General features: G+C 38.2%; 4 protein-coding genes, 1 long non-coding RNA gene and 1 pseudogene across 8 annotated transcripts; 4 read left to right on the forward strand and 2 right to left on the reverse strand.

Annotated features, from left to right (window-relative positions):
- Positions 1–42: 42 nt before the first annotated feature.
- On the forward strand, positions 43–1,493 carry LOC126801027 (uncharacterized). The gene is made up of 3 exons (XR_007672742.1): positions 43–580; positions 1,255–1,298; positions 1,404–1,493. It is a non-coding gene; the product is annotated as an uncharacterized LOC126801027 (long non-coding RNA).
- Positions 1,494–2,146: 653 nt separating this feature from the next.
- Positions 2,147–4,508, forward strand: LOC126797259 (7-deoxyloganetin glucosyltransferase-like; annotated as a pseudogene).
- Positions 4,509–4,762: 254 nt separating this feature from the next.
- LOC126796686 (putative disease resistance RPP13-like protein 1) lies at positions 4,763–11,618 on the forward strand. 4 transcript variants are annotated; one of them, XM_050523426.1, is made up of 4 exons: positions 4,763–4,919; positions 5,138–5,707; positions 6,217–10,235; positions 11,561–11,618. In XM_050523426.1, exons 2-3 carry the CDS (start codon positions 5,217–5,219, stop codon positions 10,208–10,210), a joined length of 4,485 nt encoding a protein of 1,494 aa, XP_050379383.1. In that variant the 5' UTR covers positions 4,763–4,919; positions 5,138–5,216; the 3' UTR covers positions 10,211–10,235; positions 11,561–11,618. The 4 variants fall into 4 exon arrangements, with proteins under 4 accessions (XP_050379383.1, XP_050379381.1, XP_050379384.1 ...); XM_050523424.1 differs by having other exon boundaries at positions 11,485–11,612; XM_050523427.1 differs by lacking the exon at positions 11,561–11,618 and adding an exon at positions 10,419–10,844 and having other exon boundaries at positions 5,042–5,707.
- Positions 10,998–13,674, forward strand: LOC126796687 (7-deoxyloganetin glucosyltransferase-like). Its single transcript, XM_050523428.1, has 2 exons — positions 10,998–11,932; positions 12,034–13,674. Exons 1-2 carry the CDS (start codon positions 11,425–11,427, stop codon positions 12,978–12,980), a joined length of 1,455 nt encoding a protein of 484 aa, XP_050379385.1. The 5' UTR covers positions 10,998–11,424; the 3' UTR covers positions 12,981–13,674.
- A 2,056-nt stretch (positions 13,675–15,730) lies between these two features.
- Positions 15,731–25,662, reverse strand: LOC126801166 (uncharacterized). The gene is made up of 31 exons (XM_050528633.1): positions 25,310–25,662; positions 24,807–25,233; positions 24,306–24,560; positions 24,004–24,216; positions 23,565–23,696; positions 23,357–23,486; positions 23,201–23,247; positions 23,030–23,131; positions 22,795–22,902; positions 22,356–22,498; positions 22,091–22,185; positions 21,895–21,973; positions 21,735–21,786; positions 21,565–21,645; positions 21,172–21,267; positions 20,980–21,083; positions 19,938–20,397; positions 19,361–19,396; positions 19,081–19,282; positions 18,862–18,995; positions 18,570–18,750; positions 18,241–18,470; positions 18,054–18,149; positions 17,509–17,598; positions 17,401–17,433; positions 17,165–17,299; positions 16,973–17,033; positions 16,843–16,898; positions 16,685–16,741; positions 16,459–16,579; positions 15,731–16,236 (listed from the first exon to the last, which is right to left on the reverse strand). Exons 1-31 carry the CDS (start codon positions 25,660–25,662, stop codon positions 16,082–16,084), a joined length of 4,464 nt encoding a protein of 1,487 aa, XP_050384590.1. The 3' UTR covers positions 15,731–16,081.
- Positions 25,663–26,795: 1,133 nt separating this feature from the next.
- LOC126797260 (F-box/kelch-repeat protein At3g06240-like) lies at positions 26,796–27,974 on the reverse strand. The gene has a single exon (XM_050523915.1). The coding sequence runs from the start codon at positions 27,972–27,974 to the stop codon at positions 26,796–26,798; it is 1,179 nt and encodes a 392-aa protein (XP_050379872.1).
- Between the last annotated feature and the right edge of the window lie 11 nt (positions 27,975–27,985).

Genomic DNA, 27,985 nt, shown 5'->3' on the forward strand with positions numbered 1-27,985 from the left:
TGACTTAAGTTCTTGGACCTATGCTTCTGGATAGGAAAAAAAAATATAAATTTGTTGTTGCAATGCAGCTCTGGAGTTAACGATTTCAATGTCCTTAATTTTTATGAATCAAATTTTAGAATGCTAATGAATTCTTCAGCCTTATCTGCATCTTGGCTTCACTGTTACAGCGTCCCTCGGCTTTTGAAATATACCTATCAAAATTCATTAATTAATGTTTCTTCAGTTTTTGGTGATATGGGATTAGATAACTTTATTTTGATAATATGTGTGTAACAGTTGTTTTAGTGTTAGAGATTGCAACTGTTTAACTAGGAAGTTTCTGCTCTACTTTAAGGGATTCAGGCTTTACCATGCATTTGACAACGAGATGATCCATGCATTTTCGGTTAGTTCTATGTATATTGTTTCTTGCATATTATGTATTTGTATTTCATGATGTTGAAACCATAGCATTCTTCTGTAGCATGATGTGAGCCTCTTATTGCATAGTAAACGTTTCAACCTTATTGCAGAACCTGACTTTATCTTTCTCTTCCTATGATGTCAATTTGGATTTTTGGCAACATCAGCTTCTCAGGTTTGTTGTTGTGCGGAACATGAACAACTAAAGTTGCAACTTAAATATCATTACTCGATCAAGTTTCTAAATTCTGAACTCTAAAACAAATACATAATTACAATACCAACACTCATGTCTAATGTTTTCTTTTTAAGTCGATATCTACATAGAATAGTAGTCGTCAAATAATTTTGAGCATTTGAATACAACTGTACATGTGCGAAATTGCCGAGGAAAGATTTTGTAAAGTATGGTAGTTTGTATCTGAAGTTTTCTTCCATATCTGAAATGTAATAAAGTGTTGTACAGAGGTTAAACAACTTACATTGTTATGACTGGAATACTAATCAACTTATTTCCAGTTTGTTTCATACTAATCAACTTATTTGATTGATTAATTCTGGGTTCTGTATATGATTTCATTTTTACCTGAAGTTTGTGTTCTTGCTTTGATGACCTGGGTTTTCTTTTACAGTGCTATTTTTCTTTTGTTGGTTAAGAATTTAGTCAAATTGGTTCATGTCAGTGAGAAAAGTCTCAGCTATGGGCATTTGATCGCATGAGTATTTCCATGTTTTCCCATGTTTTCATTTTCATTTCATTATTTTTGGTTCTTATTTAAATTGACCATGTTCAATTCAGTAGTTGTATTCTATTTTACTTAACCATCCATTTTGAATTTCACTATCCAGAATGCAGTTTTGAAGCTATTATGGAGTTGCATACACTCTTGCAGGTAGGTTTATTAAACAAAGCATAATTGAGCAAGTAAAGCATTACATTTTATTATTTGGCCATTGGAAAATATACTTTGCAAGTGTGATTATTTGAAATTTGGCAGGTGAATGCTTATTAGGCCAAAAATTAAAACTCGATGACAGAGGGATGCCAATCTAATCTTCTAAAGGCATTATTTCGGTTAATGCAGGTGAGTAAATGCTATCAAAAGAGAGCTGACAGAGGGATGCCAATCAAATGTTATTGTGAGCAACATGACCAGCCATATCCTTGATCAAGTTTCTCATTTTTGTTAACTCAATTTCAAAGTTCTATTGCAATATAACACTCATGCTTAAATTTTTCTACTTATGCAAATTTATAGAGTAGAAGTTGTAAAATGATGTTGAGCATTACATTCACAAACCCGCAGCAAAGCACGGCCAAGCTATCTAGTACTTATTAGACTAGTTATTTTTGTACTGTGCTGTAGAAAACTCTGTTTGGCAGCTTATAATATCATGTTCAAAGACAAGGTGATAATATATCAGTAAAACCTTATTTAGTATTATCTCTTAATGGAGAGATATACATATCTGCCATTCATTTTGGTTTCTTTGTTGGCATTTCAGGTTTTAGTGGCTACATTATAAACATACATATCCATGAACCTGCAGGGTGCTGCTTTAGTCAATAAGATACGATTTGATCTCTTTGGAAGCCGCAATATTTGATTCCTGCCAACTTATACATTCTTATAGAACTCAATATATATGATATATCACTAGGCAGAGCTATGCAAAAACGTTTTCCGAGTCTAGTTGAAGTTCCCCTGTATTTGCGTAAACACAGTATAATCAATCTGAGATGAGTCCAGTAGGAGTAGGAAATAAGCCTCATGTTGTATGCATTCCTTTGCCATCTCAGAGCCATATTAAGGCAATGCTTCAGTTGGCGCAGCTCCTCCACCATAAAGGTTTTCATGTAACCTTTGTCAACAGAGTTCAACCACAACCGTTTTCTTAAATCTCTTGGACCTGACTCTCTTGATCACTTGCCTGATTTTCAGTTTGAAACTATTCCAGATGGCCTTCCAGATTCAGTTGAAAATGACACCTGAGATGCCCATTTTCTTTATGTTTCCATTAGAACCAGGGATTTGAAACCTGGGGGGTCAAGTATGGTATACGAAATTGCGTTTATGCATGTTAAAGCATAGTAATAAAACTACCGAATTTAAAACTTTGTGTAATTTTTTATAGAATTCGTTCATCTTCAAATGAAGGAAATTTTATATACCATAAACTACGTGTACAAGTACAAATTAAGATGTTTAGAGAATCTCCTATTTAAACTAGTACAAAAATAAAAAAATGTACAAGTAAAGAAAGTTTATCCATTTGTTACTTCTAGTTTTTTCTTTTGATAAATGCATAGGTTTTTCTATTTGCTTATCAAAAGAAATCAATTATCTTACATATTTTGATTGATAAGGGATAATGGTTTGTCAAAATAATAAATACATTCCCAATATAATTAGTTTGTCATTTAAAATTGATTGGTAATGAGAAATTCTAGGGGGGTTGATGATGAAATTAAGCTAGAATAGAACTAATTTTTTATACTATTGGCTAATTAAGGAAGCAAGGATCAATATCATAAAACCTAAGGGGGTTTGAACCCCTTCGGGTTTATTAATAGGTCCGCCCCTGATCAGAACTAAGTTCTTGGCTCCATTGCGCAATCTCCTCGACAAACTGAATGCCAATAAGAATCTAACGGTAACAAGCATCGTCTCGGATGGCTTCCTGGGTTCACAATTACAGTTGCTGAAGAACTTGGAGTTCCTATAGCACAGTTCTTTACTTTGGCCGCAGTTGGATTCATGAACTTAGAAATACTTCCCACTCTGATGGAAAGAGGAATTGTACCACTTAAAGGTAATGAACGAAATATATGCATAACAATACTTCAAATTTTCTTGTTTGTGGAAACAGAGGATTAGAGGCTTATGTTAACATGTTTGGTGCAGATGAGAGCTGTTTAACCAATGAACTTTTGGACATGGTTACTCCAAGTGAACCCGAAATAGGCCATGGACTTCCTATGAAGTCTGTTGGATACAGTCTATGGAAAGAAGAAACAGACTGTCTACTATGGCTCAATACTAAGGCACCAAACTCGATTATTTATGTGAATTTTGGGAGTTTAGTGATCATGACACCGCAACAACTTGTAGAAATTGGTTGGGGACTTGCAAACAACGAGCTTCCCTTCTTGTGGATTATTAGGCCTGATTTAGTTGTTGGTGATTTTGCGATTTTGCCAGCTGAGTTTTCGGCTGAAACAATGGGAAGAGGCCTACTAGCAAGTTGGTGTCCACAAGAGCAAGTGCTTAACCATCCATCAGTTGGAGCGTTTTTAACACACAACAGTTGGAATTCGACCATGGACAGTCTATCAGCAGGAGTGCCTATTCTCACATCCCATTTTTAGGAGTGCCTATCGCTGGTTATATGAGCTTCATGCATATGTGAGATTACTCCATGATCAGGAGTGTGACAGATATATGACTGCCCCTTCCTAAGAGTTCAGACATGCCGACCCGGTTAAGTTTGGAGAGTTTATTGCTAGTCGGAGACTTAACGTCGAAGAAGGGACTAGAACGTCCTACACACTGGTCATGATTTGGAGCCGATCCCCTGATGAGTCCAAAGTAGGGTGAAACTAGTGCATTACTCCGTTGGATAAGACTAGCTTCATGGGAATGGAACGCCACATGGAGCAAGTGTGGCAGCTGAATGGCTAGATCTGTGACACTATGCTATGTTGGTCATTACTCAGTGATCAGCGGATAAACTGTTGGTATGCCTGCAACAAGTGGGGTATTGGCATGCATATCAATAATGATGTGAATATAGATGAAGTAGAGAAGCTTGTTAAATAGCTAATGAAGGGAGAGAAGGCTAAGGAACTGAAAAACAAGGGGTCATGGAGTGGAAGAAACTAGCAGAAAAGGCCACTGCTCCACTTGGTTCCTCAACCATAACCTTAGACAATTTAGTTAATCCTGTGCTGTTGAGTAAAGCTAGATGTTTTCAAAAGACTAGTAAACCAATTGTTTTTTATGATGTTACTATTGGCCTTAATAAGTAATAAAAGCAGCTGCTGCTGATGTTATTGTTCTTACTGTTACCATATGAATGAAACATTTTGCTTTAGATATTAACCTGGCCCATTCTTCAGTTGTTTGAAAATGGAGTCCCAGATGATAAGATCAATATTGCTGCATTGCCACCATTGGATTCAACTATATTGATAGCATGTGTTTGTACTATGGTTAATTTACTTGTAGTTGCAAGTTTGTTTTAGGAATTCATGAAAAAGCCCAAATAAGGCATTAGCGAAGCCCAGCCCACCAAAGCAATTAGTTAGATAGCCCCCATTGTTGACAAATCCAGCTCAAACAAATTCCGGCGAAATATTGCCACCGGCAACGAATTACTTCGATGATGAGAAAAGCTCACCCAAATCCCTTGTTGTCTGGAGCTTCGGGTTTCTATGATTCACTGGATAGTCTCCACCGAAATGTGAGAAAAGGCGAGAGAAGCTCCTAGCTCAACCCAAGGAAGCTTACCTGGTATGCAGTCCTCAACTACCCCCTTATATTATGTTTTCAATTGTTGATTCCATGGATTACTTTCCTATTTTCCCTTTGAAAAATTGGGGGAAACCATTCAACCAGCCTCTTTCGGTTTTTAGTAGCATCAACCTGCTTTGACGATTCCATATTTCTTCACAAGTAAAGTCGTAAAGGAGCTGCTGGTGAGCTAAATTATGTAAGTTTTAAACTGGTAGGATCGATCTATTGAAGCTGCCAACTTGGAAACCAAACAGCTTTGTTGTCTTCTCAGAAAGCTTGTTCTTTACGTCATCCATGGCTTTAGTTAGAGCTCAAGCAGCCTCTTCTTCTCGATGTGATTATCAAGTTTTCTTGAGCTTCAGAGGCACCGACACTCGCAAGACTTTTACAGATCACCTCTACACTGCACTGGTGAACGCCGGATTTCGCACTTTCCGAGATGACTTTGGACTCAAGAAGGGGGAAGATATCAAGCTAGAACTGAAGAAAGCTATCCAACACTCCCTATGCTATATCATAGTGTTCTCTGAACATTACGCATCGTCTGGTTGGTGCCTTGATGAGCTTGTGATGATCCTTGAAGGCAGGAGGGTCTCTGATCATTTCGTTTTACCAGTGTTCTACCATGTTGATCCGTCTCATGTGAGGAAGCAGACAGGAGCTCTTGCACAAGCATTTGCTTTGCATCAACAAAATCAATCGTTTGACAAGGTTAAGGGATGGAGGGCAGCTCTTACAGAAGTTGCTGATCTCTCAGGGATGGTCTTGGATAATGAAGCTGATGGGTAATTACACTCAACTTAATCACATCTCTACTATATACGTGTATATACAACTTAGTCATGTGTTTATTTTCAATTTCTGTCAGATTTTAACTAGCGAAATGAAGTGACACCTAGCTTGTTTAGTTAGCATAAGCTTAGACATGAATAACAGACACCAGAATCACAAAATACAACATAGAAGTTTTAGATTGAAGTTACAGTAGCCGCTGAAGCAAGAACAGTATAACATAGCAGCCAACCTTGAGCTTGTATTTTCAGATCTTAGTTAAAGTACTTCAAGGCCTAACTGTCACTGAATAGGGTAGTTAATAAACAACATTAGAAGTTAGATTACATTACAGAAGTATCTAGATTTTTTTTCTTTTGAAAGGTGCACAAAAGTATTTCATTATAACTGAAAAAAAAAAAACAACACGGCAGCAAGTAGAGCTGCTTCACTTTCTTAGTTGAACCGTGAAATTATTAACTTCAGCATGTGTGATTTTATTGGCATTGTTGCAACTTTACAGGCATGAATCAATGTTCATCCAAAAAGTTGTTAATGTAATCGGAGACAAGCTTGGTCGTGTGCCCTTCGGCCCTGCACAGATCATGGCTTTAAAGACTATGGCTTCTGGGGAGGTCAAAAACTTGACAGATAGATCACTAGAGAAGCTGCAAATGAAGTTGTTGTCTGCTAAGTCTTGTCTTGATGATGCCGAGGAGAAGCTACTGACTAAACCAACAGTGAAGGAGTGGGTTGATGAGCTTAAAGAGGCCATTTATAATGCCGAGGACCTGTTGGGCGAGATCAAGACTGAAGCATTAAGGCGTGAATTGGAAGGAGAATACGCAAGCAATATCACTGATAATGTACAAGAGCTCAGTTTTAGTCCATTTCATGCCTTTGACACAACATTGATGTACTCCAGGATTAATGAAGTTCATGGGAGACTGAACTTGATTATCCAACAGATAGATGTCCTGGGTTTGAAAACAGATGCTGTAAATGGTGCAGCATATCAAACTGTACTTTCAACTTCATTTGTAGAAGACTCTGTGCATGGAAGAGATGCGGAGAAGGAGGCAGTAATTAAACTATTGCTAAGCGGTTGGCCAAATGAAAAAATAATTGACAATGGATGTGAGAAATTCCAAAGAACGAAGGCACTATTGCTACACGATGATGAGACTAGCAATAAGATAAGAGTGATTCCTATTGTGGGCATGGGAGGGATTGGGAAAACCACATTTGCTCAGCTCATATACAACGATCCGAGAGTGAGACAGCACTATGATCACTTTGCATGGATTTGTGTCTCAGAGAATTTTGATGTTCTCAGAATAACACAAATGATAGATGAGCAAATCAGTTCAGCAACATGTGATGTCAGGAACCTAGATCAGCTTCAATCAAAAGTGAAGACAACTGTAACTGGAAAGAAATTTCTGTTTGTTATGGATGATGTCTGGAACGATAATCATCACCTTTGGGATTCTTTAAGGCGTTCATTTGAGTGTGGCGCACAGGGAAGTACGATCGTCTTCACAACACGCAGTGAAGGTGTGGCATCCATGATGGGTACTTTTCAAGCTTTCCATCTAAAGCAAATGTCTGATGAAGATGCCTGGTTATTGTTTGAAAAATATGCCTTCAATAGGAAGGGTAGTCCCACACCCTCAAATCTTGAAGAAATAGGAAGACAAGTTGTTGGGAAGTGTCAAGGTCTTCCTTTGGCTATTAAAGCACTTGGGGGTCTGTTACGTTCTTACAGAACTGTGGAGGAATGGGAAACTATTTTAATTTGTGATATATGGGAGGTTGAAGGAAACGTTATGCCAGCATTACTGTTGAGCTACTGCTATTTGCCTCCATATCTGAAACGCTGCTTTGCCTATTGTTCAATATTTCCCAGAGGCTATGAATTTGAAAAAACTGAACTGATATCCTTATGGAAAGCTGAAGACCTCATTCAATCCACCAACAGGAAAACGGTGGAAGAAGTTGGAGAAGACTACTTCAATGATCTAGTCTCAAAGTCCTTTTTTTCACCATATCAGTTCCGAGCAACAGATAACAAAACATATTATATAATTCATGACTTGATCAATAATATAGCAAAGATTGTATCTGGAGAATTCTGTGTCAGCTGGGAAGAAGGTGGCTCCTCTACTGTTGTGGCCAAGACTCGTCATTTTTCATTTATGAAAAAATATGATCATAGCAATGAGGAATTTGAGGGTTTACATGAAGCCAAATCTTTGCGTACCTTTCTACCGTTATCACAAAAGATGCAGATAGAGTCACACAGGTACGGAATGAGAAATGAAGTACTGAATGATTTACTGCCGAAACTACGGTGCTTAAGAGTGCTCAATTTATCAAAATATGATATCAGGTGGTTGCCTGATGCAATCTACAACTTGATACATCTAAGGCACTTGAACATGTCCTCCAGTTCTATTCTACGGTTACCTGATTCCATTTGTACTCTGTACAATTTGCAAGAATTATTTCTGTCAGACTGTAAAGCTCTTACTGAATTGCCTACCAACCTGGGAAGATTGATCAACTTGACTCATCTGGATATAGAAGGTACAAACTTGCGGAAGATGCCAGCACAAATGGGAAATTTGAAAAATCTCAGGGTCCTAAACAAGTTTGTGCTACACAAGGATACTGCAGAGCATGATATTCTAGAGTTGAAGAAGCTTCACAATTTGAGTGGAAGGCTTGTTATTTCAGGGATTGGTAATATTTTTCACAGTAGAGCTCTGAACGCCAGCATTCTGATGGACAAACAGTTTCTTAAAGAAGTAGTTTTGGATTGGGGAGGAGAACGAAGTTTGGATTGGAGATTATATACACAACTAGAAAGAGAAGTGCTTGACAAGCTCCAACCTCATCCAAACCTTGAAGATCTCTCAATTCGTTATTACAGAGGCACAATGTTTCCAGATTGGCCAGTCTATTATTCTTCCTCTACTCTTGTCTTTCTTCGACTTTACAAATGTGGAAGTTGTATCACCTTGCCGCAACTAGGGCAGCTACCTTCCCTCAGAGAGCTTCATATTATGGGATTAGATGGAGTGAGGTCCATAGGCCCTGAGTTTTATGGCGACGGCAAAATTAAGCCATTCAGATCTCTGCAGGTGTTAAGTGTCAATGGAATGCTTGGACTGGAAGAATGGTGTAATATTGGAGATACCAATCATGAACTTGAGGTGTTTTCTAATCTTCAAGAGCTTTGTCTCATAGATCTTCCTAACCTGACTGGCACATTCGCCTTTGACAACTTTCCCATGCTTAAAATCCTATTTTGGAGCAATTTATCACTTGCTGTTTCTCGGAGCCGTAACAAGTTCCTAGCTCTCACTTCAGTGACATTTCTTCGCTGCCCAGAAATTGTATCATTTCCAGATGGAGGTTTGCATGCACCCAATTTGTCTGAGTTAAATATGCAAAGATGTGGGCACTTGAGGTCTATGCCGGCACAAATGCACAACCTTCTGCCATCTCTTCAGAAGCTTCAGGTATTGTATTGTCCAGAACTGGAATCATTTCCTGAAGGGGGTTTGCCATCAAAGTTAGAATCACTTGAAATCTCTTGCGAAAATCTCATTGCAAAGCACATGCATTGGGGTCTCCACAGACTCACTCGTCTTACGCACTTGTTGCTTGTCTGCCAAGAAAATGAAGAACTTGTAGAGTCATTTCCGGAGGAAGGGGTTTATCTGCCCATCTCTCTCACTTTTCTCAGAATCAAAAACTTTTTGAAGCTGAAGACCATCAACCAGAAGGGAATTGGGCACCCCAGCTCTCTTCAAACTTTGGAAATTATGAATTGTCCTGCTCTCCAGTGCTTGCCGAAGGGATTTGGGCATCTTAACTCTCTTCAAACTCTGAAAATTATGAATTGTCCTGCTCTACAATGCTTTCCAGAAGGATTTGGGTACCTCAGCTCTCTTCGAACCTTGAACATCTCACATTGTCATGCTCTCCAATGCTTGCCAAAGGGATTTAAGCACCTCAACTCTCTCCGAACCTTGGAGATTACGAATTGTCCTGCTCTCCAGTGCTTGCCAGAGGGATTTGGGCACCTCATCTCTCTTCAGACCTTGAAGCTCACGCATTGCCCTGCTCTCCAGTGCTTGCCATTGGGACTTGGGTACCTCAACTCTCTTCAAACCTTGGAGATTACGAGTTGCGGTGCTCTCTTGTGCTTTCCAGATGGATTTTGGCACCTCAACTCTCTTCAGACCTTGAAGATTATAGATTGTCTTGCTCTCCGATGCTTGCCATATAGAATTGGGCGCCTCAACTCTCTTCAAACCTTGGAGATTATAAATTGCCCTGCTTTCCAGTGCTTTCCAGGTGAAAAGCTGCCTAGTTCTCTTACTTATCTAAAAATTGAGGAATGTCCTCTGCTACATGAACGGTGCAAAAGAACGAGTGGGCAAGACTGGCTTAAGATTGCTCACATCCCCACTATAATCATCAATAAAGAAAGGTTTATGATGTGATATGCGTAATCATCTATCTTATCAGGTATGTCTTCAATAACCTTCTCTTTTTTAACATTTTATAAACACTGTTAGAATGGGACCCTGAAGTTTAAGCTCGGGCTTCATGAGAGTGACTATATGTCAAAATATCATAGGGAAAGTGTAATATCTTAATTGCCTCTGTATTATAATTTTTTTCATAGATTTTTTCAAATTGAATTTCCAGCTGGATTTGGAAGACGGTCTGCTTCAACAAGTACTTGCTATGAGTGATGATGCTATCCTTCTGGTTAATATGCAATCTGCTGATGGCACACATTCATTTCTTGACTAATGGGTAATGCATCCCTGTTTAAAATGTCTAAGACTAGTTTTTCGTTGTATGTTATGTCTTATGAGATAGGACTATAAAAGCAGCTTGCCTTGAAACATGTAGAGAGAACTGGATGCCTTTAAATGCTTTTTTTTTAAATCCTCGCTTCATTTCTCAGTAGAAATTGCTCATTTCAAGTTCTTTGTTTGGGATACCTTGGCCGGTCATCCAGTGATCGATGTCTCATGCTTACATTATGTGTACAATACGTGTTTATAATGTTAAACCAAAATCCAAAAGAAGTTGATATTACAAGTTGCCTTAACTGGTTCTTTTGTTCTTTGATTCTGAAACCTTTGTGTTATCTTGTTCTTAGCTCACTTGTTTTACTGTTGCACTCGAACTGTGTGCCTTTTCGTCTTTTAGACTTCCTCAGTGTCAGTTCTTTAAATATATCAAACATGTCCAATGCTGTTTAGATTATAGAGAGAAGTGCCTTTGACACTGACAGGTCTTTTGAATAATTCTAAAAATTAAAGGTGATGATAAACCCAATTTGATTATTTCTCTTTATAAAGTTGCCAGCATGAAGAGACTTGTGAAAAGTTGCCAGCATTAGTTTTCCTAGTTTGCGGCTTCTTTTGTTCGTATTGTTCCTCATTATTTGGAAGTTAGCACCTTCTTTTTCTTCTTCTTATAGATTATAAATGGTATGATGCAGGATGCCATTTTAGTTCCAATAAGATTCAACTTCTTCTTTTGGTAACCCATAGTGCAGTTTATACATCCATTTGATTCTTTGTAGGCATCATTTTTACGAGATTTTTACGAGATAGAGCCACTCCAAAGTTTGTATGCGAGTCCTGCTAGTCCATAGAGTTGTTCGGCATTTCTGTTAATACTTCATACATAAATTTGGATGAGTTCCATGACAGAAGTCAATAAGCCTCATGCTGTATGTGTTCCTTCGCCATTTCAGAGCCATATAAAGGCAATGCTTCAGTTTGCTCAACTCCTTCACCATAGAGGTTTTCATATAACCTTTGTCAATACAGAGTTCAACCACAGGCGCTTTCTTAAATCTCATGGACACAACTCTCTTGATCAGTTTCCTGATTTTAAGTTTGAAACCATTCCAGATGGCCTTCCAAGTTCAGATGAAAATAATTCCCAAGACCTCACTTTGGTGATGAATTCACTCAGAAAACATTTCTCGGCTCCCTTCCGCAACCTCCTCAACAAATTGAGTGTCAATAAGAATCTTCCGGTAACTAGCATCGTCTCGGATGGCTTCATGCCGTTCACCGTCACAGTTGCCGCCGAACTTGAAATTCCTATAGCACTGTTTTTTACTTTGGCGGGAGTTGGATTCATGAGCTTCAAATTGTTTCCAACTTTGGTGGAAAAAGGATTTGCACCCCTCAAAGGTAACAAAGCAGTATTTGAACAACTTCCCAGTTTTATGGTTTATCTTGTTTGTGTATCAAGTACAGGGGAGTAAACATTTCTCTTAACATGGGTGTTGCAGATGAGAGCCCTCTGACAGATGACTTTCTGGACACGGCAGTTGACTGGGTTCCGGGACTGAAACATATACGTTTAAGGGATCTCTCAGGCGCCTGGAGAACTACAAACCCCGATGACGTTCCGTTCAACTTCTTTCTAGAAACAGCGGAGGGAGCTCATAAAGTTTCAGCTGTTATTGTTCATACTTTTGAGGCGTTGGAGCCAGATGTTTTGGAAGCTTTCTCCAGCAGCAGATCTATGCTTCCACCTGTTTATGCCATTGGCCCTCTCCAATTACTTCTCAATCAGATACCAGAATACCCTTTGAAGTCTGTGGGATATAGTTTATGGGAAGAAGAAACTGAGTGCCTCCAGTGGCTAACTGGTAAGGCACCAAACTCTGTTCTGTATGTGAATTTTGGGAGTATGGTGGTCATGACACCACAACATCTAATGGAGTTTGCTTGGGGACTTGCAAATAGTAAGCTTTCGTTCTTGTGGGTTATTAGACCTGATTTGGTTGTTGGTGAATCCATGGTGGTTTTGCCACCGCAGTTTGTAGCTGAAACAAAGGAAAGAGGTTTAATTGCTAGTTGGTGTCCACAAGAGCAAGTGCTCAACCATCCATCAGTTGGAGGATTTTTGACACACTGCGGTTGGAATTCAATAATGGAGAGCATTTCTGCTGGAGTGCCTTTGCTCTGCTGGCCATTAGTCGCTGACCAGCGGATTAACTCTCGTTATACTTGCTATGAGTGGGGTATTGGCATGGAGATCAGTAATGATGTGAAGAGAGAAGAAGTACAGAAACTCATTGAAGAGTTGATGGAAGGAGAGAAGGGTAAGGAAGTTAAAACAAAGGTCATGATGTGGAAGAAACTTGCAGAGGAGGCCTCTTCTTCGCATGGTTCTTCGGCCATAACCTTGGACAATTTAGTCAATCAAGTGCTGAGCAAAGCTAGATATTAGTTTTAAACACATGCTGGCTTCTTTATATTGAAACCAATCTTATTTATGTTTACTGATTAGTGGTTACTGTCTCAGCTGACTACCTAGATGGCTCCCTTGGGCCCTGTTATTGCTTAGTAGCATGGTTACTTATCTACATCACTGCATGCATCATATCTTAAGTTAAGGGCTGTTTCATGATTGACTACTGCTTGTATCTGAACATGGGGAGTGAATTGTATTCAATGAACATGGGAATTGAATATTGTCGTAGTTTTACAATTGGCTTCATGAACATATTCGAACCCCACATATCCTGATGATGACATCTTTAACTTTTCCAAAGAAGCAATGAATAATTGAATATGGTGCACAAAGACTTTTCATGCGTTGGAGCATGATGTTTTGGACGCTCCCTCCTCTACGGCTATACGCCTCCACCAATTCATGCCACACTTCAGTCTTTGACAGGGACTTGCAAACAGTAAGCTACCGTTCTTCTGGGCATTAAGACCTGACCTAGACATCTAGTTGATGACCAGTCAACAAATTTGACACCCCTGAGTTTGTAGCCAAGACTAAGCTTAGGGAAGTCTATTTGCAAGTTGGTATCCACAATTGACAATAGCAAGTGCTTAATGGCCCATCAGTTGGAGACTTTCTAACACAGAGCAGATGGAATTCAACAGGGGCGGATCTAGGGCACCGGTAGGGGGACAAGAATTTGAGAAATACTTATCTAAGTACATGTCATATATTCATATGGTGTAGTTTTGCATGTTAGGTTTAGAATACTTGTGTGTTTATTTTTCCATTTACTTCCAATCTTTCTTGACTTATTCAACATGTAACTAATTTATTTTATTTTCATTGTGCATTAATTTTAATTAAGGTTATTGATCAATTCTAAAAATTTCTTTTTGCAATAATTGACTAAACTTATAATAATTTTGAATGGAATGTTATTTTCACATCAATAAGGTATACATTTAATATATTATAGTTGAATATTTTATGCACTATAAATTTTTATCACTTCGGCTGTTGAGGAAAAAAATCAAGTCCCCCCGAGTTGTGAATCCTGGATCCGCCACTGGAATTCAACCATTGAGAGTGTCTGCCGGAGTGCATATGTTTTGTTGGTCAATCATACGTCGTCGAGGAGCTGACAAATTGTTAATATATATACTTGCAATGTTAAGATTTTGATCAAATTTCAAGCGCTTGAATAAAATGTAGTGATTTAAGTGGAAGTAGAACTTTAATTTGCGCCAAAAATGAAAGCGGTGGGAGGCCTGGAGGAGGCAGCTTTGCTCTTGCAGGCGCTTGGTGCGGCAGCTTGGTCAAAGAAAGGTGATGCCTATACCATGTCCGACCACCGGAGATCGATTGGGAGACGGATCTTGGCAATGGGCCTTTAGGTCTTTGCCTGTCTGGGCTGCATATGGAATCTACTGAACTGGGCCTAAGTTACTTGATTCGGTATTCTAGGGATTGAAACAAAAGAACGATACTATAAAACCATGCAAAACCCTAGCTTGTAGCCAAAGTACCATAAAAATAATGAAGATAGAACCAAAGCTTGCCACATTATCTCCAACGTACTCCTTGATCATATACTTGTCGATATATTTTGTAGACTCCCAGCTACATCACTCATCCATTTTCAGGTTGATGTGCAAATCGTGGCATCATTTCTTCAACGAGCCTCAGTTGGTCAAAGATAGAGGTGGGCATAAAAAGTTAAAATCTCGATCTCATCTTGAAATTTATAGAGATGAGATGGAGGTCTAAAAACATATATTTCGTCCTGATTCCGTCATGTTTCATAATAGTGGGACGAATAATTTATATTTCGCTTCATCTCGTCCCGTTCCACTTTAAATTTCATTAGAATTTTAACCATCAAATATTTCATCATCATTTTTATACATTTATAATTTATGAGATATCTTATATGCCTTTGATAAAGAAAGGACTAACTTCAAAGAATGAATCTTGGTTCATTTCCTAAAAATAAACAAGTCCCGGTTAATTTTTTCATTAAAATTATATGATATAAATAAAGACGATTTGTAAATTGCAAATTTCTATGAACTTAGCAATCAGAACCTATATAATATTATATATAATATATAATTATATATGTTTCTCTTGTATGATAATACTAGAATTTTTATATACAATATCTATAAAGCTATAATTCAAATGATTAATTTAATTTAATAATAATTAAATTCATGGTATCGAAGTAGATGATGAAGGAAATTTGGAACAATCGATATGTTTTTTCTATTACAATAATTCGCACTAAAATTTTATTTATAGTAAATTAAGTATTTATTATTTAAAGTCCGGAAAGGTGGGATATGCCCGATCACATCCTGATCATGTCCTGATCCCGACGGAATTGATTTCGGGTGGGACGAATTTTTAAAAACACAAATCCCGTCCTGATTCCGTCTCATCTTGTCACATGTCCACCTCTAGTCAAAGATCTATTTTCACGAACACCGGCCTCACCCTCCTCTTCCCTTCTGATATATGGTTCAACTGAATGGACCAACATCACATCAAACCTCAGAAACCTTAATCGTGAATGCAACTACTTCTTAACATAACATGCAGATTAATTGTGACAAGGCCTCGACGAGGCCACAAAACTTGGTAATGAAGCCTTGTTCTAAAGATCTACAGGTCAGCTTCTGTGTACAAATTGTGGGTTCTTGCAACGGCCTTCTTTGCATAAACGATCTAGGGCTCCGGTTTTAGATACAATTTACAATTGATCCACCTAGTCATAAAGCTATGATTTTCATGCATGTTTAAAGGGTTTCATGAGTACCATTTCTGACTACAATCACTATGAGCTAATCCATTCAAGACATGAGGTTGTGCAAAAGTTTAGAGATTTAGTAATCAGCATTAAGATACACATGTTCTGTAGTTAGTTGACTCGTCTTGCGATATACATTAATTCGGTACTATATTGTGAAACACTGAGAGCACCAAATGCAGTTTACTTGTAAAAGGGAAGTCTTGCAAGTTGTATATACAGCATCTTATTGAACTCACAAGTTAGGTTCAACAAATGTGTAAAGCGCTTTCGGTGCAAAGCACTTTCATTCGCTCAATGGTTCTGTGTCCTCAACATTCTCAGGTGGGTATTCATCAAGAGCTTCATCTAGCTCTTCATCAGCATTGCTCTTATTATCATGATCAGCATAAACTTGTGAACTCACCACCTCACCCGTCAAATTTTTATGCTTCAAATTTCCTGTTGGAGTAGTAATGAACATATACACGCTTCACTTAGACAATACAAACATAACGAATGACATGAGAAACGATATCTAACAAAATCGAAAAGGGCAATTGATCTAGTGTGCAAAAAATGTGATAATGATGAATGAGTCTCTGCCCTCTAAATAAGTTACTGTAAGATGAAAGTTTCCTTGTACACACAGATGCACAAGAAAGCCATCGATTTCAAACATACCCATCCAGAAAGTGAGGCCACTGGGTGTGGTGTGGAGAAGAGCTTTCACGCAGAACAAAAAGCGTTCCATGGATCTCTTTGTAGCAGGAATTTTTCTGGTTATAGTTGTTTGTCTCAAGCCCTTCCAGATAAACAAATACATAATCAAATACTGTATGATAATGAAATTGCAACTGTGAATATATTTACTCCTTTTAAAAAATATAATGAAAAACCTAAGACTAACCTTTGCTTCAGAACATAGGGTCTGTATTGTTCTTGTGGCTTTTTGAAGCTCAATAACCTGATTGATAGACAAAAGAACAGCATTTTCTTTAAGGACAAGTAAGGGATAGGATTTCACTCCAGTTAAACTTGTAACTGATTCGTTCAAAAGGATATTACCAAGCTGATTATCTGCTCGTTGTGCACTTGAAACTGGGACTGTAAGAAGTCAAAAACTGCATAAAATTATGATTTTAGTGCTCTCAATCTCAGATTTAGATAATATGCTTACAAGTATCAGAAATTATACCTTTCAGGAAAGAATCAACGAACTTCCCACCATACCCAACAGCCATGGCATGCAAAGTCACCTGAATCACACAACAACAACAATTTAAACTCTGATGGCACTAGAGCCATTAGAACAACGACACTGAAGAAGAATAAGTGAATCAAAACAAAACTAAAGATAATTATGAACTTCATAATCATGTTTAACTACCTTGTCATGAGTCTTGCAAAGGCTAACTAGTGATACCACCACATTTACACACTGGTGTAGCTTGATCAGAAGCTTTTCAATAGTTTCATGTTGTATGCCAGCTCTTGGTCGCTTCAGGGTGGTAGCTTCTTTGACCTAAGAGGTACGAACATCATTTCTAGTTCTCAGACTAAGTGAATTTTGAATAAAAGATTGGAGATACTAGGGAAGGTTTGAAAAATGAATCTACAACTCACCAATTTGTTTAGAACTGTAAGATTCTCTTCATGCTGCACATGATATCACCTTTTGTAAACATCGCCAACAAGAAGACCATTGTAAATAAAACAAGACCGTAGTCTTACCAATATCTTATACCATACACCCAATGTTCCAGAAGACAGAGTTGGGAAACCATGCCGATCACCTTCCTCCTTTCCTTTGCCAAAAGAAGCCTAACACAGAAATCAAATTTGACCATAATGAAAACGACTGGTCAACAAATTGATTCAGTTGTTCACCATATGTATAGATAATCTGTCCGAGATTGAATCAATTCAGTAATATACTGATACAATAGTCAATAATGTAGAACCCTTCTTCAATATGGATTTCTCAGATCCACATCCCAAAGTTCCGTTTTCTGCGCAAAGCAGGAACAGCCAATCTTCCGTTCTCAATCTGGAAGAAGAGAACCAAGGTTCCGTTTTTTTTTTAACAGCTTGTCTTACTAGTATTCTACATGTGATCCCTTTTTTTTTTGTACAGAGGACAAGTTGTCAACACCACAAGACAACACCTTTACTGCTAAAAACAGGTACAAAAGTATCGGTCTAATAAACAGAAATATAGAAATAATATATACAAAAATTTTGGAGACACCAAGTGCCAGGGTGAAGATAACATTTACCTGGGGTAAAATAGAGCACGAGAGCTCATTCAGCAGATCTGGAGTAGAGCTGCTATTATCCAGGTAAATACACAATATTTTCTGTACTGTTTCTCCCTATGGACATTTAGATTTAAAATTAAATAAAAATAAAAATTCAAAATGGTGCTTTCAAGTATAAAGAAACCTCGACAGAAAGATAGCTCACCTTGCTCTTCACACCATTATCAAGATGTTCATCATCCCATCTATACCTTAAAACCTTCTCAGCGGAAGTACCAAGTTTTCTGCGCAAAGCAGGAACAGCCTCCTGGATAAATCCGTACTGCATGCTTTTACCATTTTCCTCCAGTTTACTGACAAATTTCTGGACCGATGTTACAACCGATTCTAGAGTAAAAAGTGACTCTGAAGCCAGCATGAAGGAAAACGAACACGCTGCAGGGACCGTATGCAGTTACAAAGGTGGTCGTAGAAAAGTATGTCAATGAATGAGCATCTTAAATCAGCACCAGGAAACAAGATAGGATAATTTACCTATGTCCAAGACATCCTCAAAGAATGAATAAGCTCCAAAATATAAATATTCTGCAGTCCCGGGAGAAAGGTTAGGCTGTATGCCTACAAAAAAACCATCTGGAATCTTATTGGGCTGGAATGCTTCTAGCAAGCATACGAGAGCTGGCTTGTCCGTTTGAAGAGCAGGAAGATTTAATATCTGTGATTACAATCAAAGTAAGAAGATTCATTATCCAACAAAATTTAACAACAAGTACACAGGAAATTGGGCTAGATTGAGAGAGACAGAGAGAAGGTGGTAGATTTTCACCGCACTAAAACAATGAAGCACTTCTTTGAATACTGAAGCAGACGCTTTGTAGTTTGAAAGTACAAGATTGGGATTGTCTGGATTTCCAGCAGAGGTCGATTCATTATTCCAATGTTCTTCACAAGTTGCATCACCTGCAGAGTCAAGTGTTCCATAATTATAAGAAGGAAGTAGCATTCTTCCACTGTTTATTTACCACATCATGCTTTAAAATCTCACCTAGTTTAAGTAACCAAATTGCGCTATCCAAATGAGTTTTTAGACTTGGAAAGAGTGGTCCAGTTTTTCTCACGAATTCATCTATGGTCATCCTTGTAAACCCAGCTGGAGCACTCAAACTTCTACCCCACAACTGTTTTCCAGGATTGAAAAACTCCAGCTTGTTGTGCAGATCACGCAGAAGGTACAGATGTAGGGGTAACTAGCACCCACATAAAAGAAAATTAGGTTTGCAAGCTTACAATTTTTCACAATAAATAATTCTTTGAAAGGCTGGTACCTCGGCAGCAGCATCAGAGCAACAGGACGCTTCACTCTGCATTTCACAGAAACAAATATTGTTTAATTATTTTATCCAAATACCCTCTCCATCTTGTAAATATTTGACATGCACTATGGATATATTTCCATACATTATTAACTTTAACATATCAGTTCGGCTTCTATCAAAAATAAAATCTTTGAATAGCTTTAATTAGTACTATTATACTTCATTTGAGCAGAAAATCCAGTTCTATCTTACGTATAATTAGACAGCCTGTTGCCATAATCACTTTGAAAAAAAATGAAGGACAAAGATAAAATAATCATAGATAAAAAAATCCAACTACAAATTGACCAACTTGACTCAGAATTGTATATACTGCATGGGACAATGTCTTTACAGAAGCATCAAAATTGTGATTTCTATTTCTGCATTAGGCTATATGAATCACCTACCTTCACTAAATCTAAACTGTGACCCTAAGATAACTGTAGGTTTACTAAGCAGTACAGTGCCATAAAACTGGCTAGTTACTTTCCAAGTTAATCACAAATTCACGAGTAATACGATACGACAGTTTAATCAACCATACCTTTGAAAGTGCTAGAACTGAATAACATTGAACCAGGAGAGGCCTAAATTTTGATCTCTGAGCTTCAAGAGCCTTGGTAACAGCAGACATTTCTATAATGGCAGCCTCAGAGTCACAGGGATTTTTCTGAGATGACTCACATGACCTTCCCTTTGTAGATAAACCAGAAGACTCCTCATTTGAAACCTCTTGTCCTGTTATAACTCCCGCTTTCTCCAAGACATCAAACAGTGTGGGCTGCCGGAGCCTTCCCGTAGTATCTGATGTTGTTGATGATTTTGAGGTCTTATTATTTCTCCTCGTGCCACTTGGAGAGATGTCCTCTTGTGTCTTCTTATGCTCGAGTATATGGTGAGGTTGGTTCAAGAGAGAAGACCGATTGATATCCGCATTTGAATGAAGTTCAGGAAGAGGTAGAGGGTACCTCTCAATACAACTGTTTAACAAGCTTTCCAAAAATCTGCAATTTTTTGTAATGTCTCCATCAACACTCAACGATTAAGGGTTCTGATGAGTATCAAATGCTTCAGACCCACATCACAACTTCCCAGAATCCAGCCAATCAACTATGCTTTAAACTACTTCGATACAACAAAATGCTTTAGATTACAAGGGTAGCTGCCTGCTTCAGGACAGCAAAGGCATCACACCCTTATCATATATAACTAGACAAAGTAAATGTTAAAATAATAATAATAATATTATTATTAATATTAATAATAAATAAGAAACATTGACAGGGTAAAATCAAATGAGAAGATAAAAAAGCTGTCATTAGATTTCCTATGTCCTACACCCAATAATTACCGACTTAAACTATAAGGGATCATAAGGATGCCCGTTTCCTTTTAAATTATTTTCATTTGCAACAAGGAATCACAACCAAATCCTAATATTTGAAACCTGACCGATTATAGTGTAATTTTCACAAATTGAAGCAAAAATACTTCATAATGTTTTAATATTTAAAGCAGACGGCAGATTTACAAAAGTTGGAAATAAGTTGTCAATTGATTAAGAGCACAGTATGACAGTAACATACATAAGATTCCTCACACGCTTCAATAACTTGGCAATTATGTCCTCCTTAGTAGCCTGACTTGTAAAATCAAATCTTCCAGTGATTTGTGTACAGAAGGCATTGAGCTACAACATCAGATTGAAGGAATAAGAAACAACAATTTACATGTAGATACCGGTTGAGAACTGAAGGCAGCAATGCTTCTGCACTTACTAGTTCCCGTATCCAATTAGAAGCATAGTAAAGAGAGGCACATAAAATCTGTTTCTGCTTCCCAGTGAGCAACTTCCACTCAGATCCAAAGAAATACTGGGAATTCACAAGTAATTGCATGTCAATATAGGTCACTAAAATGAGCTCTAACAGGCTAAAACAAGTAATAGGATTGAAACAAACTAACAGCAATATATCACTTTCTCAGATGATATCCCATAATTCTCAAAAGCTACAGTTGATAAAGTATCTGAAGCAATCTGTGTGTGTGTCTGTGTGTGTGTGTTCTGATTTATGGTGTATATTGGGGATATGGATTGACAGTTAACTAGAGAAACTCTGGTGTAGGCCAAAACTTTATTAATGGAAGAGGCATTTTTTACTTGAGCACACCTTTAAACAAGGGAGGTGGAGAGGACAGCCCAGTAGTGCATCAATTCCGCCAAGAGATCCTTGATTTGTCAACCTTTCAATCTTAAAATTACAACAACAACAAAAACACATAGTTTATCACAGAGGTGAAATCAAATCAATTATCAGCTGTTACAGGTACCTTAACTTACTGCAGATAATAATAGAAAGTTAGCAGGTAGCGTTTGTAAAGAAGAAGCAGACCTGCACGCAACAAGATTCCAACTTAAGCAGTCACAACAACCAAAGAAGAAAATGGAAAGGAAAAAAAAAGGCAAATATACAAATTAATGTATGTATGCTGACACATACTGCAAAGTGGACGACACCAATGGAAAAATGTTCAGACAAATAGGAGATATATCACCATCCAAATTCATCCACAGTTCACCTAGAAAAATAAGAGGCGTCAATATTGATAAAATGAATATCTCTTATCAAGAAAAACTATTAAAAGGGAACATAGACATAGAATATCTGCATCTCAATAAGAAATATTGCAAGTCACCTTCTAAGCCACAATAAGATTCGTCAGATGCTAATTTCCCACCATCAAGATCAGACAGAAATATAGATTCAAACTCTCCTAAATGTTTGCCAATCCTGCAATAGGCAGATATGTTTTTCCAAAACTAATTAAAAAAAATAAGAATAACTTGTATGTAACTATTCAAGGAAAAGAAAAGAAAAATGAGAAAGAAAAACAGAGAGACAGAGAGAGAGAGAGAGAGAGAGAGAGAGAGAGAGAGAACTACGGTTTACATTTAACTGACCATTCCATAACTGTTGGATCAAGGGTGTTATTTTCCATCATTTCAGTCAGTTCGTCATAAAACATGATCAGAGGTAAGGGCAACTGTTTGCAAGAGTCCAAAGCTGTTTTCAAGAGCTCCAGAGCCTCATCACAGTTTGATTTCTGTAGGAAAGCTGAAGGATGATGAAGGTGTTCTAGAATAAAGTTTTAAAATAATGAAAGAAAAAGAATGCTACCCGAAATAAAATATCAAGTTTGATACAATTTTATTTACAGAACCAAACACGTGAATCAGCCTGGAGGCAACAAATATTAGCATTTTATTTCGTTCTCTATGTTTCTATGTCAATATAACATCTAAATAACACAATCATGAGCAAGGTCAAAACAACTTCAACATTCCACCACGATGCCCACTTATCTCTAGAAGAGTATAACCCAAATGCTGGTGGGTTTACCTGAGATGGGGATTGACATGTATCATTAGCTGTACATCCTAGACAGGAAACTATCTTCAGAGTCCCAACCAGGCCCATCTTCTTGTAGTTCAGATCTGGATGACTAACCTGTCCAACAGGAGGAAGGAACATCTCAATTAACCATTACCACAGCTGCAAAAGCAACTATTGTTATACATGTATTGAATCTCAATATTATGCTGTATATATAGAGAAATTTTATAGTTCTTTATACCTGCTTGCGAACTATCATGAAAAGTTCATTTGCAAAGGAGGAACCATGTGAATCTGCAGTTGACCGCACCAAAAGCGCTAGACGGCTGAAAATCTCGTAGACCTTCACAGTGTAAAATCAGTGAAATGATGTTTTTCATTGAGCCAAGAATAAAAAAGGATAGCATCCTACCTTGTGCAAATGTTCAAGACTGAATCCCTCTAAATAATCCAAGATACCTAAAATGAGGAACAAAGAGGTCATCATGCATTGTCGGAAATACTCCAAACATACTAACATCAATATAGGATAAATATTAAGTTATTAACTACCAACAGAGTAATATACCACTAATATGAGAAGAAAGAGGGATTAATTGCTGTGCATATTTGGAAACCAGCAACCTCATGGTCTCTAAAGCAGAACTGACTTCAAAACCCACACTGGAGCCCACATGGGTAACTAATGAACCAAGAACCTACATCAAAGATACAATTAGTAATTACAACATCCGCTGATGACCAAACAACCAATAAAGAAACCATAGACCACTTACTTCCTGTCTTGAATAAGTATCACCAAACTCCTCAAAGAGACAAACATACATATGAATGCTAAATTGCCTGGCCTTCTGCTCTTTGCAAGCCAACAGATACTCGGACAAAGAAATGAAAGATAAAAAATAATCCTACAAAGTAAAAAAAAGGAGGATTCACATTTAAACAATGATTGCTTAATTTAGAAATACAAAATTGATACTCATTCTACAGTTGTAATGAACTCTAGCGCAGATGTCAGTCATGGCACTGGGTGGGGTAGGATAGTAGAGAAGCTTTAATGTTCATTTCTTATTATTCGTAAAAAAAAAAATTGGTCCTTTCCCACCCCTGAAACCTAGTTAATGGTTTCTGTTGGAATAGAGGATGACTAGTTACCCACCCATCCTCTACTCCAACAGAAACCACAGCTCTATAGAAAACTATAGTCAAAATTACCTGTACACGCTCCTTGTGTCCATGAATGCATTGATCAAACATATCTTCCTGAATACAATCTTCAATAACTTTTTTCTTAAATAACTTTTCGACACTCCTTTGCAAAGATTCGCCATTCATGTATATCAGCATAAGTAGCCATATGTCAATGACTTTGTGGTCCTGAGGTCTCTCAAGAGAGTTCAACTCTTTCAAGATCTCCTGACACAGTATCTGCATCCAAAAGGAACCAAGCAACATTAGAGGAGAAAACTTTAATTTAATGACAACCAATGTTCTTGAATTACGGAAAGAAAACATACATTCTTAAATCTAAGACTTGATCTCAAGGCCTCAAGGATAGAAGCCTCTGTGTTGTCCACATGTGACTTTCCTTTGAGTTTACTTTGCTGTGATGCATGATGGCTCAATACACCAACAAACTTTAGCTTCGCACGTATCTGAGATATTATTCTCCTTACATTTGATGGTGTTGCTGAAAGCAACAAAAATCTAAGCAGGTAGGGCATATGCTCCGCATCAATTGTCCTGATGCAGGACAATGCTATGGTAATAACCTTCAAATAAAATGAAATCTAAAGTTAGATGCAGTTAGGTATGCATAAGATAATTTAATCCTCAATTTTCACTCCTCAAACATAAGAAGACAAATTATATCATATCATAAAGCATACTTCTACTTGCTTTAATTTACCGATATATGACATGAAACTAAAATGTGCAGTATGCTTATTACAGATATTAATCAAAACTGCTAAAGGCACTACTTATAATCCGAAGATAAGTGAAAGTTAGAGTAGGACCTGTTCCTGCAACTCATTATCCAAATTAAGATTCGAAAAGGAATCGAGCACCGCCACAACCACAGCCGAGTCCTCCTCGAGCATTTTCTCCAGAGACTGAACCACAGTCTTGTTATCCTGGTCCCCAACAATCTCCGGCAGCGAGCCGATGATCTCCTTCTTCAAATGCAAGGGGCAAACCGAAAGCACCTGCATCAATTTCTCAGCCAATGCATTAGGATCCATAACGAAATCGAGCCACCGGAAGTGGTTGATAATCAGCCTAGCAACATCGTCCTCAAGAGAAAGCGATGGATCCTGACTCGAATCCACATGGAAATACTCCGGAAGCTTCTCGAGGAGCATGTCCTGGATGTCGATTTGGATCGACGGGACCAGCAACAGGTGCCGGAGCAAGCTCTCGGTTCTGGTTGAAGCAGTCAGAACCCTAGAAATAGCACAGATCAATTTTCAGGAATCGAAGAGTGAAATAGTAAAGAGTGGAGATGAAGTGATGAAGTGACCTGCGGAGGTTTCGAGGGGTTTGGATGAAGGAGGAGAGACCGGAGAGGAAGTCGGAGCGAAGAGTAGGGGCATTTTCGGAAGAGGAAAATGTGCGGTGGAGGTCGCGGCGGAGCTTGTGGGGATCGGAGGGGAGGCAGGGAGGGCCGGAGGGGTTGAGGAGAGTGCAACCGGCCTCGGCTAAAATTGAGACCATTTTATCGACGGCGGAGGAGTCGTTTGGGGTTGAATTTGAGGCGGGGGTGGTGGTGGTGGTGGTGGGATTGGGCTTTGAGGATTTGGGGGGAGGGGGAGGTGGGCGGAGGGAAGGGGCGGGTCTTTTGCGGGAGGGGAGTTGTTGGTGGAGGAATACCATGGTGGAGATTACGGCGTCGTTTTGGTGGAGGGGGGAGGGGGAGAGACGGGGGCATAAAAGGGCGCGAAGATTTGGTGTGGTGGAGGTAGGGCGGTCTCGAATTGGTCTTCAAAATATATATTTAAATCTTTTGATTTTCCATAGGCTTAATTTTGGGCCGTTCGTTTGGTTTGGGCCTTTGACACCCGAACCAGAAAAAAAATGTGTGTATATCTCAAAAAACAAAAAAAGATGATGATGATGATGAGGAATGAGGTACTAGAGAGTGCATTATTAGACATAAATGTTACATAGTAACAATGTTATGATTATTTCTTAAATAAAAAAGTTCTATTGACTCGCACTGAACAGCTGTCAAAAACATCTTATTCAACATTTATTGTAATATAAAGTTCATCCATTAAAAAAAAAACTAAGTTTATTAACGACGATATTATCTGGCTAATTTCAGCCTCAAGGGGCATTTATTGAATAGTTGAATTTGCTTCCTTATTGGATGAAATGCATACTTCTTCTCTAGAATTCCTCCTCTTCCTGCTGACTCCCCACCTTGCCTTTCCTTGGGACCTTGGCTTCTTCACTTGTTTATATCACCTAATTTGATCCGGCAATAGAGAGGCATGATAGTGAGTGCCAAGCTTTACACTCGTTATAAAACAAAAGGTAAGATGCATGTAACTAATTCTAATGATATATAGGCCGATAGATTCATTGAACCATGATTTGTAACACAAGATCTAGGTTTTCTAATAAATGAAAAAGGATTGTATATTACGGGAGACAACACAAATCAAACTATGCTTACACAATTAAAAGAAAACGATATGGAAAGATTACTTGGATCCGGCCGCCACAACACTAATTACTAAAATTCTAAAGGTGATATGTTTTTCCTATATTATATAGTCAGTATGTGCATGTGACTTCCAAAATTACATCTTTTTTGCTTGTATTGCACATATATATTTTTGACGTGCAATACAAGCAAAAAGCAATTCATAGATATAATAGATTGAAGCATTAAACATTTCAAGAAATTCAACATGTAAGAAAATATAACTCGTATGATAAGTATGACACATCGAAAAGAAAAACTTGATCATGATATGAAAATGAAAGAAAGAAGGCAAAACTTACGTACTTGGTAGTGCCGCATCATTTTCTTCACCAATGCCCGTTGCTGGTGAAACTAAAGTTTCACTACAGATAATGGAGTCGAAATTCAGATGCATATGACCATCAAGAACATTCCTGAATGTTTCTCCCACAGGATTATATAATGCCAACTGAGGTCCATCTTCTACCTTATCCATCAAAATTTCACCATTTTCCATAAAGCACAGAGGCCTCAAGTAAACTAGTCTAGCAGACAATCCAGAAACATAATTTGAATCGATCTTCATAACTTCAGTCCAGGATTTCTTATCCCCATACTCCTTCAGCATGTGTATACGAACTGGGTAGGGATCATATGCCCCAGAATACACACATAGACGATTTTGGAATGTCATAAACCCATGAAAACCACTCCATATACCTCTGAAATCAGCTGCAATTCTTCCAAATGGTAACGGAATCACCTCAAATGTCTCCTCATGTAAATCAAATGCCACGATTTTTGAGCCACCACGAAACACCGATGACTCAAACTCCAGCCAATGCAGAGCTCCATTTGATGCGTGCCCTCTCCCTACCAAGCCTTTAATAATCTCGCATTCTACTTCATAGACCTCCCAAGAAGCAGATTTGAGTGCAAACACCTGAATGATGGGTTTACTAGAAAATTTGGGCAACTCATGTTCACATTCAACTAAAGGATAACCTGCCAATATTACCTTGTGATCATGAATGGTAGAATCATAACCAAACCCATAAAACCTTGAACAGCAATCAACTCTTGGTTGTGGAAAGAGATTGGATTCTCTAGTACAGGGGTTCCATATTATAATCACGTTATGGTTAAGTTCTAGACATATCAAACCGTCGCAGGAACCAACAAGTTTTATGGCTATAACTTCAGGATCAAGGGTAATTACCGGCAGTCCAAGCTTGCTAGGAGCAACAGGACCATCTCTGGGACTCTCCAAATCATCCAACTCTACGAAGGTGGGACTTTGTGTAAAAAAAATAAGCCTGCTGCTGGTCTTGGTGATGCCTCTGTCTGCGAAGCTCCGGTGTTTCTTAACAAAATGAGATTGTGATATTAAAACACACCATGGTTTGCTAACACACTTGAACCTCATCAAAGATTTCACTGGCAACCTTGCCAGTATCTCGACAACAAGATCTTCATCATCAGTTAGACTGGCCATCACAGTCCACT

This window comes from Argentina anserina, chromosome 6, assembly GCF_933775445.1.
Source record: "Argentina anserina chromosome 6, drPotAnse1.1, whole genome shotgun sequence".
NCBI classification, from domain to species: Eukaryota; Viridiplantae; Streptophyta; class Magnoliopsida; order Rosales; family Rosaceae; genus Argentina; species Argentina anserina.

Bases quoted from the DNA above. Each gene is read 5' to 3' on its own strand.
- LOC126796686 (XM_050523426.1), top strand. From the start codon at position 5,217: ATGGCTTTAGTTAGAGCTCAAGCAGCCTCTTCTTCTCGATGTGATTAT. The intron at 5,708-6,216 runs GTAATTACACTC...GCAACTTTACAG, and splicing joins TTGGATAATGAAGCTGATGG to GCATGAATCAATGTTCATCC.
- LOC126796687 (XM_050523428.1), top strand. From the start codon at position 11,425: ATGAGTTCCATGACAGAAGTCAATAAGCCTCATGCTGTATGTGTTCCT. The intron at 11,933-12,033 runs GTAACAAAGCAG...TGGGTGTTGCAG, and splicing joins AGGATTTGCACCCCTCAAAG to ATGAGAGCCCTCTGACAGAT.
- LOC126801166 (XM_050528633.1), bottom strand. From the start codon at position 25,662: ATGGTATTCCTCCACCAACAACTCCCCTCCCGCAAAAGACCCGCCCCT. The intron at 18,471-18,569 runs GTAAATTATCCT...CGGTCCCTGCAG, and splicing joins TGAGGATGTCTTGGACATAG to CGTGTTCGTTTTCCTTCATG. The intron at 17,434-17,508 runs GTAAGACTACGG...TATCATGTGCAG, and splicing joins GTGTATGGTATAAGATATTG to CATGAAGAGAATCTTACAGT.
- LOC126797260 (XM_050523915.1), bottom strand. From the start codon at position 27,974: ATGGCCAGTCTAACTGATGATGAAGATCTTGTTGTCGAGATACTGGCA.